This window comes from Scyliorhinus torazame, chromosome 3, assembly GCF_047496885.1.
Source record: "Scyliorhinus torazame isolate Kashiwa2021f chromosome 3, sScyTor2.1, whole genome shotgun sequence".
Taxonomy (NCBI): Eukaryota; Metazoa; Chordata; class Chondrichthyes; order Carcharhiniformes; family Scyliorhinidae; genus Scyliorhinus; species Scyliorhinus torazame.
The window spans coordinates 335840817-335853554 of NC_092709.1; the positions used below are offsets into that span (position 1 = coordinate 335840817).

Sequence of the window (12738 nt, forward strand, 5' to 3'; positions counted from 1 at the left end):
TCCCAAGTCAAGGACTTCTACTGTTGCGCCTTGCTGCTGCCAGGCGCTCTCTCTCCTGTCATGATATCCATATTAACATATCATGGTGCAATCACACACACACACACTGATGGACAGGTAGACGGACCAATCAACACACACGCAACATCACAGCCAATCACCAGCGAGAGCACACGCACTATAAAACAGGGAACACCACAATTCCCGCTCATTCCACCAGGAGATAGCTCAGAGCACAGAGCTCACAGCGTGCCACTCAGACATACACTATGTGCTGAGTGCCTCTCCAAGATAGCGCTAGGGCTGGGTCCACAGGTTAACTGGTGAAGTACGAACCACAGCCAGAAGTTAACAGTTGTTATTATACAGAATAATAAAACAGAGTTGTACCATCTACAACCATGTTGGTTCGTTTGTGTATCGGAACACCCAACACGACATGATACCAGGATTGGAAAGTCGCCAGCAACTGTGAGACCTACCTGCGCCTCTTCAGAGATCCGCCATCCTGCTCCATGGACACCATCAGCCCGCCGCAGCCACTCCAAATCGTTGGAAATCTCGGCGTCAACTGGAAGCTGTTTAAACAGCGCTTCCAGCTCTTCCTAGAAGCCACAGACAGGGAGAATGCACCGAACACCAGGACGATCGCCCTTCTCCTCTCCACGGCGGGGCAACACGCCATCCACATCTACAACTCCCTGGCATTCGCGGAAGGTGAGGACAAGACGAAGTACAAGATGGTCCTTCTAAAACTTGAGCAACACTTCAGTGTGAAGTGAATGAGAGCTTCGAGAGGTACCTCTTCCAGCAGCGCCTGCAGGGTAAGGATGAGCCTTTTCAATCCTTTTTGACACACCTCCGTATCCTCGCGCAGTTCTGCGGCTGTGAGGCCACCTCCGATTCCATGATGCGGGACCAGATAATTTTTGGGGTCACCTCGGACACCCTACGCCAGCAGCTCCTCAAAATAAAGAGCCTCACCCTAGCCATCGCCATTGAAACCTGCGTCCTCCACGAAAACGCGACCAGCCGGTACTCCGAATTCCAGGCGGCCGAATCGGCACAGCAGGGGTCCTACGAGGCCGAGCTGGTCCAGTCGATCGAGTTCCTCCCGGCCCGCGGCCCGGATGCGAACGGCCATTTTGTGCACTTTCCGAGGCCTCCCGCGCTTGTATGCGCCAAAAGTGGGGACGTCGACGCAGAGGGACGTGACGCGCAGGACCGAACTGCACATGCACTTTTACCAAGCTTGATGCCTCAAAGGGTTTTTGGCAGATTCAGCTGGATCAACGAATGCCATGACGTCACGACGTGCGGCAACTGTGGATCCGCACACTTAAAGCGGCAATGTCCAGCCAAAACTCGACAATTCCTCCGTTGTAGCAAGATGGGCCACTACGCTGCCTGCTGTCGAGCAGCTCAACCTGCCAACGCTCTGCAATTCCGCCAGCCTCGCAGGGACGTGCGGGCCATTCAGCTTCCATACACCGAGTCATACCCTGACGACGTACAGACCGGCGATACCGACGACCGGGAAGTCTTCCGCGTTGCGGTAATAGACAGAAATCGGATGTCCCCAAGTAGGACCCACCAGCCGATGCCAGTGCACAGCATTGATCCGGGCGATGAATGGTGTGCCACCCTAACGGTCAACCGATCACCAATCACATTCCGCTTAGACACTGGTGCCTCCGCCAATCTCATTGCATGGTCAGCCTTCCACACCTTGAAGGTCAAACCACCGATTCGGCCATCCCACTGTCAGTTGGTCGATTATAACGGTAATGTTACCCCGGCCATGGGGTCCTGCCAGCTCGAGGTTGCACACAATTCATACACAGCCACACTGTCTTTTGAGATAGTTGGATCCTCGAAGCACAGGCATGCAAGATCCTCCACCTCGTTCAGCGGGTACACACTCTGTCGCCGGAAAGCACGTCCGATTTCCCGGATTCAGACTTTAGGGCGCAGCTGCACTCGCTCCTCACCCACAACCAGCAGGTTTTCGAGGGCATGGGCTCACTGCCCTACACTTACAGAATACAGCTCACACCGGACGCCACCCCGGTCATTCACGCACCTCGTAGAGTCCCAGCACCACTCAAGGACCGCCTCGAGCAGCAGCTGCAGGATCTGCAGGACCAAGGAGTGCTTTCCCGGGTCACGGAGCCTGCGCCATGGGTCAGCTCCATGGTGTGCATAAAAAAGCCCTCTGGCGAACTCCGGATCTGCATCGACCCGAAAGACCTGAACAATAACATCATGAGGGAACACTACCCCATACCCAAACTGGAAGAAATCACGAGCGAAATGACCCGGGCTAAAATTTTTACCAAGCTTGATGCCTCAAAGGGTTTTTGGCAGATTCAGCTGGATCAGTCCAGCAGGAAGCTGTGCACTTTCAACACTCCCTTTGGCAGATACTGCTACAATAGGATGCCGTTTGGCATCATCTCGGCATCCGGGGTGTTTCATCGAATCATGGAACAGATGATGGAGGGCATCGAAGGGGTGCGCGTCTATGTTGACGACGTCATCATCTGGTCCACCACACCACAGGAGCACATCAGTCGCCTCCAGCGCGTCTTTGCTCGGATACGAGAACACGACCTGCGCCTCAACCGAACCAAGTGTTCTTTTGGCCAAACTGAGCTAAAGTTTCTGGGGGACCTCATATCCCGGTCAGGGGTGCGTCCGGATGCCGACAAAGTGACAGCTATTGCAGCCATGACGCAGCCGGCACACTAGAAGGCAGTGCTATGCTTTCTCGGGATGGTCAACCTCCTGGGGAAGTTTATTCCCAACCTTGCCTCCCACACAACAGCTCTTCGCCACCTGGTGAAGAAGACTACGGAGTTCCAGTGGCTGCCCGCACACCAGAAGGAATGGGAGGAGCTCAAGATCAAGCTCACCACCGCCCCGGTATTGACGTTCTTCGACACTACTCGAGATACAAAGATCTCGACTGATGCCAGCCAGTCCGGCATTGGGGCGGTACTCCTGCAACGGGACGACACTGCATCATGGGCCCCGGTCGCCTATGCCTCGCGGGCCATGACCCCCACAGAACAGCGCTATGCGCAGATTGAGAAGGAGTGCATGGGTTTGTTAACCGGCATAGATAAATTCCACGAATACGTGTATGGTCTTCCGCAGTTCAACGTGGAGACCGACCATCGCCCCCTGGTCGGCATCAAACAAAAGGACCTCAGTGAGATGACCCCTCGCCTCCAGCGCATTCTGCTCAAGTTCCGGAGGTACGACTTCCAACTTGTCTACACCCCGGGAAAGGACCTCATCATCACGGATGCCCTGTCCAGAGCAGTGAGCACACCACCCGAATCGGGGGGGTTCGTCTGTCAGGTCGACGCACATGTCGCCTTCACATATGCCAATCTGCCAGCTACTGATGCAAGTCTGGCCCACATTCGCCGTGGGATTGCGGCTGACCCCCTTCTACAACGTGTGATATGCCACATGACGGGAGGGTGGCTCAAGGGGCAGTGCCCACAATTCTACAATGTCCGGGACGACTTGGCATTCATTGACGGTGTCCTCCTAAAGTTGGACCGGATTGTGATCCCACACAGCATGCACAGGCTTGTCCTCGAACAATTGCACGAAGGCCATCTCGGGGTTGTAAAGTGCAGGCGGAGGGCCCGAGAAGCTGTGTACTGGCCGGGCATCAGCAACGACATCGCCAACATGGTGCTCAACTGCCCCACCTGCCAAAGGTTCCAGCCGGCGCAACCCCCTGAGACACTTCAGCCCAATGAGTTGCCCCCTGGGCAAAGGTGGGTGTGGACCTCTTTCATGCGCTCGGCAGGGACTACGTCATCATAATTGACTATTTTTCCAATTATCCGGAGGTCATACGCCTGCACGACTTGACATCATCAGCTGTAATCAGAGCATGTAAAGAAACCTTCGCTCGCCATGGCATTCCGCTTACTGTCATGTCGGACAATGGGCCCTGTTTTGCGAGCCATGAATGGTCTTCTTTTGCCGCTTCATATGGCTTCACACACGTGACGTCCAGTCCTCTGCATCCCCAGTCAAATGGCAAGGCGGAAAAGGGCGTCCATATTGTGAAGCGGCTCCTCTGCAAGGCTGCTGATGCCGGATCTGACTTCTGTTTAGCCCTGCTGGCCTATCGCTCGGCCCGACTGTCCACAGGCCTCTCACCAGCCCGGCTGTTGATGGGTCGTGCCCTCAGGACCACTGTGCCGTCCATTCATGTTCCTAAACCCGACCATGCTCCTGTACTGCAAAGGATGCGACAGCAGCGTGCTCAGCAGAAGGTGGCACATGACACTCGGGCAACTGATCTTCCTGTCCTGGCGCCTGGAGACAACGTCCGCATACACCTACCAGAGGGTGGCTGGTTGGCAACTGCCGAGGTTCTCTGCCGCATGGCTCCCCGCTCGTTCCTGGTTCGCATGCCTGATGGCTCCATTCGCCGGCATAATCGGCGGGCCCTTCGGCTGCTTCCGCGCTCGCTACGTGATGATGCACCGGTGCCACGCTCTCCTGTTGTCCCTGATGTCGACTTCATGGAGCTTCCTGCCACTCTGCCTATTCCTCTATCGCCCGTGGCCAGGCCCATTCCTCAGCCGGTGTATCCTGGCCCACCCTTGAGGCGGTCAACCCAAATTCGTCGCCCACCTACTAGACTGGACTTATGAGCCTGTTCGCACATTGGACTCACTGATTTGTTGCGCAACAATGTTAACGTGTTTCTCTTTTTGTCGTTCCAGGAGTTCTCTTTCGATATTTGTTATTGCACTTGTTTTGTCTGTGGTGCAACCTCTTTGCTATGTTGCACCTGACACCTTCCTATGTATATAGTTTAGCCTCATGTACATGTTGTAAATATTGCACACACATACTCAGCCACACAGCAATATTTATTACCATGTAGGCACATATTCTTGTGAAAAGGGGGATGTCATGATATCCATATTAACATATCATGGTGCAATCACACACACACACTGATGGACAGATAGCGGACCAATCAACACACACGCAACATCACAGCCCATCACCAGTGAGAGCACACGCACTATAAAACAGGGAACACCACAGTTCCCGCTCATTCCACCAGGAGATAGCTCAGAGCACAGAGCTCACAGCGTGCCACTCAGACATACACCATGTGCTGAGTGCCTCTCTAAGATAGTGCTAGGGCTGGGTCCACAGGTTAACTGGTGAAGTACGAACCACAGCCAGCAGTTAACAGTTGTTATTATACAGAATAATAAAACAGAGTTGTACCATCTACAACCGTGTTGGTTCGCTTGTGTATCGGAACACCCAACACGACATCTCCCTCTCTTCACCCTGTGGCTCCAGGCTTCGGGTTCTGCCAGCCAGTCAACAGCATCTCACTTGGAGGGGCGGCCCAAATGATTAACCCGATTTCCCTTCCAAGCACCCTTCCATCCACATGGCCAAAGCAGCTGGGACCGGCATGATCGATAGTCCCGGCTGGAATCTATGTGTTGTATGCCGTGTGGCGACCTTTACATTTGCCTTAACAATTATCTGCGTTTGTGTCACTTTATCATGTCTCCTGAAGATTTTATAATAAACATGTGCTATCCTGGATGATTCATTTTGGCCTGAAAAGATTATTGTGAACAAAACATCCAGAAATGTGTCATTTTCTGACAAAACACCAGATGGCCAACTTGTTTATCACCTTGGGCCCATTGTTCCGTTTCTTTATCTCGATACCCTTTGTCATCATTCCTTGCCAACACTATGACCTTCCTCCTTGCCGACAAAGCATTTTCTTTCTAAACATGATCCATCCCCCGAAGCATCCTGGGAATGAACAAATTAATTATTTAATCAGTTGTCGCTGCAGTACGAACCCACTGGACTGTTAGAAGTCAAAACGAAGCAAACAACGTATCACAGAATCACAATTAGTTACAGCAGAAAAGGGAGAACATTCGGCCCATCGTGTTCGTGCCGACGCTCCGAGTACCATTCCGTGGCCCTGCATGTTTTGCGTTCTCGGAAAATAATCCGATTTCCTTTTGAATGCCTCAGTTGAACCTGCCTCCACCACACTCTTGGGCTGTGAACTCCAGATCCTAACCATTCGCCACGTAAACAAGTTTCTTCTCACATCGCCCATTGCAACTTTTGCCGATTATCTTAAACCAGTGCCCTGTGGTTCTCGATCCTTCCACCAGTGGGAAGAGCTTTGGCTGATCCACCCTGTACAGAACCCTCAAGATTTTGGACACCTTGATCAAACCTCCTGTCGACCTTTCTCTTCCCCAAGGAGAACAGGCCCCACTTCGCCAATCTACCTACTTAACTGAGATTCCTCATCCCAGGAACTATTCTCCTAAGCCTTTTCCTATGCTGTCTCCATTGTCGTGATATCATACATAAAGTGAGGCACCCAGAACTGGATGCAGTACTCCAGACCAAATCAGTGTTTTATACATAATAATACATGAGAATCATAATCGTAATCATATAAGAAAGAACAAAATCCTAATTCTACATAAATGTGTAACTTAGTCAGTTATACACTGCAAACAAAGGTCTTAGTCTTATTCGTGCAGAAACACTTGTGCTTTAAGAGCTCATTGACTAACAGTTATCTTCTGTATTCTATAGATACGGAGATATGAGAGGGATTATCGGGGCTGGAATCCGCGATATGTGGTACAATCTGGGTAAGACTCTGGATTTTTACTTTTCTTACCAATCTGCCACCCTTTCCATCTTCTGATCGCCATTATTTTCTGTCCTTGAGTTTGAAAGATATTACAAAAGGAGGATTTGCATTTATAGAACACCTTTAATGCCATCAACAGGTCCCAAAGCATTTTATTGTCAATGAATTAATCTTGTATTGCAGCTACCAGTCTGCACACAGCAAAGTCCCACAGGCAGCAATGTAATATTGACCAGACAATGAACTTTTACTGATGCTCGTTTGGGGATGAATATTGACCCGCACACAAAGGATAGGTCCCCTGCTCCCCTTTGTAGTAGTGCCCAGGAATCGTTTATATTAACAGAGCTCTCACTCAAACATAATTGATACTGAATACGCTCTCATTCATGAAATTTATTAAAATGTAAATGGACACAAGTGGTTAATCTGTTATAGAAACAAACAAACATATTTTTCCTAACCACAAAAAGTATATATAATCCATTAATAACCTTTTAAAACTGTCAATCAAAATGTGAATAGCCCCTGGCTGATATGGATGATATCAACTTTTGAAATTCAGCTAAGCATTCATAGTAGGTTCAGCTATAATAAAAACCATGGGAAAACATTATGTTTGTTTTTATAAATTTAGAGTATTCAATTCAATTTTTTCTAATTAAGGGGCAATTTAGTGTGGCCAATTCACCTACCCTGCACATATTTTTGGGTTGTGGGGAGGAGACCCACGCAGACATGGAGAGAATGTGCAAACTCCACATGGACAGTGATCCGGGGCCGGGATCGAACTTGAGTCCTCGGTGTGTTAGGAGGCAGTGCTAACCATTGGGCTACCATGCTGCCTGAAATCCATGGGAAACATTAACAATGGAGTCCACTGAAACTGAAAAAGGAGATGATCTTTTTTATTAAGCTGCACCAGATATCCTGCCAACCAAAGCAGTCCAGGAACAACTGTTTCTTTTCTGCAATTAATCGCTACTGGAGTGGGGGGGGGGGGGGGGGTGACGCGTGGTTCCCAAGGGCCTCAACAAGATTAGGATAGTAGTAGTGGGGGAGGTGATAAAGTCAGCAGGGGGCCTGAAAGTGGGAGAAGATGGAGGCTCCTGATCAAAATGGTGCCCCGATCTGCGAACAGGCATTCCTGTTGGTGAGCTCAACTCAACAGCAGGAAATCATTCCAAGTGCGGCCTCAGCAGAGTGAAACTGTGCGAGACCAAAAACGTGTCCACAGAAAGTCCAAAATGTGCTCAAAAGCTGGCTTTAACTTTTATCTGCTGAATCCCAATGGCAAAATGTACCTCAATGTAATGATCAACTCGCTATTGCAGGACAAGGCTCTACAATCCATCACTGCAGTAAAAAGACATCTCACCTTCAAATAAGTATTGAAATTGAAAGAAGATTTGATTTCATTTCAAAGTCTGTCAAACAAAGAATTCCAAGAGTAGGTGACTAGGTTTTATTTTTTGACGCCACACTCAGACATGGTTCACCTCTCTGAGAGGCAGTGGACCACATCTACTTAATGAAGTGCCTAACTCCACTAAAATTGCAGGGCGGAGTGTAAACTGCACACAATGATGCCCATAAAGGGTGACTGCCCGCACCCTTATCCTGTGTCAACTTAATAAAATCCCGAGCCATTGCTCCTGACTTCGAGGCAAGTATACTATACATGAGTCAGCTTGATATCTGTTTTTGCAGCTTCGCTCTCACTTGTTTCACGTTTGTCAGGATCAAATTTCAGTTTTGGGGAAAGTAGGTTTGCTTGAGGAGAGTGTCATAGAAACATAGAAAATAGTTGCAGAAGTAGGCCATTCGGCCCTTCGAGCCGCACCACCATTCGATATGATCATGGCTGATCATGCAAATTCAGTATCCCTCTCCCGCTTTCTCTCCATACCCCTTGATCCCCTTAGCCGCAAGGGCCCTCTTGAATATATCCAATGAACTGTCCAGCTCCCTCTTGAATATATCCAATGAACTGACCCCAACAGCTTCCTGTGGTAGAGAATTCCACAAGCCCGCAACTCTCTGAGAGAAGAAGTTCTTCCTCATCTCAGTCCTGAATGGCTTACCCCTTATTCTTAGGCTGTGACCCCTAGTTCTGGACTTCCCCAACATTGGGAACATTCTTCCCGCATTCTATCCAATCCCATCAGGATTTTATATGTTTCTCTGAGATCCCTTCATTCTACTAAACTCCAGTGAGTACAAGCCCAGTCGATCCAATCTTTCTTCATATGTCAGTCCTGCTATCCTGGAAATTAGTCTGGTGAACTTTCGCTGGACACCCTCAATAATAAGAATGTCCTTCCTCAAACTAGGAGACCAAAACCGCACACAATACTCAAGGTGTGGCCTCAGCAAGGCCCTGTATAACTGCAGCAAGAGAGCCCTACTCCTATACTCAAACCCTCTCGCTATAAAGGCGATACCATCAGCTTTCTTCACCGCCTGCTGTACCTGCATGCCAACCTTCAGCGACTGTTCCATCATGGCACCCAGGTCTCGTTGCACTTTCCCTTTTCCGAAACTACCACCATTCAGATAATAATCTGCCTTCATGTTTTTGTCACCAAGGTGGATAACCTCGCATTTACCCACATTATATTGCATTTGCGAAATATTTGCCCACTCAGCCAGCCTGTCCAAGTCACCCTGCAGCCTCTTTGCATCCTTCTCACAGCACACACTGCCGCCCGGCTGAAGGGTGACACGGTAGCACAGTGGTTAGCACTATTGCTTGACAGCACCAGGGTCCCATGTTTGATTCCCGGCTTGGGTCACTGTCTGTGCGGAGTCTGCATGTTCTCCCCGTGTCTGCGTGGCTTTCCTCCAGGCGCTTTGGTCCCGAAAGATGTGCTGTTAGGTGAATTGGACATTCTGAATTCTCCTTCAGTGTACCCGAACAGGCACCAGAGTGTGGCGACTAGGGGATTTTCACAGTAACTTCATTGCAGTGTTAATGTAAGCCACTTGTGACACTAATAAAGATTATAGGTTACAATTATATTATCTGCACATTTGGAGATAATACATGCAATTCCTTTGTCCAAATCATCAATGTATATTGCGAGCAGCTGGGGTCCCAGCCCTGAACCCTGTGGAACCCCATTAGTCACTTCCTGCCCCTCTGATAAGAACCCGTTTATTCTCACTCTGCCAACCAGCTCTCTACCCATGCCAATGCATTACCCCCAATACCATGAGCTTTAATTTTGCCCATTAATCTCTTGTGTGGGACCTTGTCAAAAGTCTTTTGAAATTCCAGATGCACAACATTGGGGCTTTTCACAGTAACTTCATTGAAGCCTACTTGTGACAATAAGCGATTGTTATTACTATTATTATTATCCACTGGTTCACCCTTGTCCACTCTACTGGTCACATTCTCAAAACATTTAAGAAGATTTGTCAAGCATGATTTCCCTTTCGTAAATCCATGCATACTTGGACCGATCCCTCCCCCACTTTCCAAATGCTCAGTTGTTCACATTTAATAATTGACTCCAACATTTCCCCACCACCGTTGTCAGGCTAACCGTTCTATAATTCCTCATTTTCTCTCTCCGTCCTTTTTTTAAAAGTGGGGTTACATTAGCTACCCTCCAATCCATTGAAACTATTCCAGAATCTAGAGAATGCTGGAAAATGATCACCAATGTGTCCACTATTTCTAGGGCCACTTAATTTCGTATCCTGCGATGCAGAGCATCAGGCCCTGGGGACTTTTCGGGTTTGAATCTCAGCAATTTCCCCAATACGATTTCTTGACCAATAAGGATTTCTTTTAGTTCCTCCTTAATGCTGGACCCTCTTTCCCCGAGTATTTCTGGAAGCTTATTTGTGTCCAACTTAGTGAAGACAGTCCCAAAGTATTTGTTCAACAGATCTGCCATCTCATTGTTGCCCATTATGAATTTACCTGATTCGAACTGTAAGGGACATTTGTCTTCACCAGTCTTTTTCTCGTGACATATGTATAGAAGCTTTTGCAGTCAGTTTTAATGTTTTTTGCAAGTGTATTCTCATATTCTATTTTACCCTTCCAAATTTGAAGTCCTCAGGCTTGCTGCTTGTTCTGGCCAATTTATATGCCTCCTCTTTGGCTTTCGCACTATACCTGATTTCCTAGCTGAGAGGATTTCCCAACACGGGTGCCAATTTGCAATATAAAGGACACTCTAGACAACTGGGTCTCTGCTTAAATCCAGGTATAAAACCATAAAGTTGCATTCCTCAAGCTTCAGCGTCTTCAGGTTCGATGGTGGAAAACAAAGAACTAAAAATGGGCTGTGTATTATTGGAAATGTTTGCCTGTTTTTGTATCTGAAATGCAATGAAAATCGCTTATTGTCACAAGTAGGCTTCAATGAAGCCCCTAGTCGCCACATTCTGGCACCTGTTTGGGGAGGCTGGTACGGGAATTGAACTGTGTTGCTGGCCTGCCTTGATCTGCTTTAAAAGCCAGCTATTTAGCCCAGTGTGCTAAACCAGCCCCTACTTGTGACAATAAGCAATTATTATTATTAATGTTCTTGAGATATCCCCATATCTGACCTCCGCACTCAGGGCAACAGAGGCTCCAGAACAGGCTTCATCATTCCGAGACACATGAGGAAACACATGGAAAAACATCATCCAACATTATTATTTCTGATTGCTGTATGCAATTACTCCAGCTGGATGGTACACTTGTCTGAATGTCAATTTAGAATGAGCCCAGACGGAGCTATGATAATCCTCAATTCCCATCTTTCCCCATAACTCTTGATTCCCTTACTGATTAAAAATCTGTCTATCTCAGCCTTGAACATACTTAACGGCCCGGTCTCTACAGCTTCTGCAGTAAACAATTCCACAGATTCACAACCCTCTGAGAGAAGAAATTCTTCCTCATCTCTGTCTTAAATGGGGTGGCCCTTTACTCTGACATTCTGCCCTCTGGTCCTAAACTCTCCCACAAGAGGAAACATCCTCTCAGCGTCTACCTTGTCAAGTCCCCTGATAATTTTATATGTCTCAATAATGTCACCTCTCATCCTTCGATACTCCAATGAGTACAGGCCCAACCTACACAACCTCCCCTCAATAGAAAATCCCCCCGTTCCCGGCATCAACTTAGTGAATCTTCTTTGGACTGTCTCCAATGCGAGTACACCTTTCCTTAGATAAGGGGACCATGAACCTTCGGTGGCCAATTGACATCTGCACAACCATGCCATAAGACCATAAGACATAGAAGCAGAATTAGGCCACTCGGCCCATTGAGTCTGCTCCAATCATGGCTGATATTTTTCTCATCCCCATTCTCCTGTCTTCTCCCCATAACCCCTGATCCCCTTATTAATCAAGAACCTATCTATCTCTGTCTTGAAGACACTCAGTGATTTGGCCTTCACAGCCTTCTGCGGTAAAGAGTTCCACAGATTCACCATCCTCTGGCTGAAGAAATTCCTCCAGACAGAAACTATTGATGGTGATTCCATCATTGGTCACTCACACACTGAACTGGCAATTAACAGCCAATACCAGAGTGTGGATCATCTATAAAGCCTATGGGGGAGGACAGAATTGAAGAACGTTAAGAAAAGAAAAACTAAAATTCAGAGAAACCATTACAGTGAATACAAATTTTGAGACAAATATAGGTTGAAAATATCAGGGAAGTGGGACTAATTGGTAGCTCCTTCAGCAAGCTGACACAGGTCCAATGGTGAGCCAGATGATTTTACGATGTGGGTAGAGTCAAATCGTTTTTGTTACTTTGAGTTCAAAGTGTGTTTTCAAATGTATATTTTATCTCTGAGGATTAATGATGTGGAACTAAACCTACCCTCGGTGACCTGGCTCAGCTACATCACCTACTCGCCGTCCAAATTGGGTGATTTTTGGTTCCTGATCAACAGGCGTAACAGCCTTCCCGAACAGGCGCCGGAATGTGGCGACTAGGGGCTTTTCACAGTAACTTCATTTGAAGCCTACTTGTGACAATAAGCGATTTTCATTTTCAATTTTCATTT

The 12738-nt window shown here is 48.1% G+C and overlaps 1 protein-coding gene across 1 annotated transcript in view; it reads left to right on the top strand.

Moving 5' to 3' along the window:
• LOC140409300 (dedicator of cytokinesis protein 2-like) overlaps nucleotides 1-12738 on the top strand; it is a 1572852-nt gene that overhangs the window by 1168770 nt on the left and 391344 nt on the right. The window contains exon 32 of the mRNA XM_072497681.1: nucleotides 6646-6704. Within this exon, the coding sequence (XP_072353782.1) occupies nucleotides 6646-6704 (59 nt within the window). The remainder of the gene's footprint in view (nucleotides 1-6645; nucleotides 6705-12738) is intronic.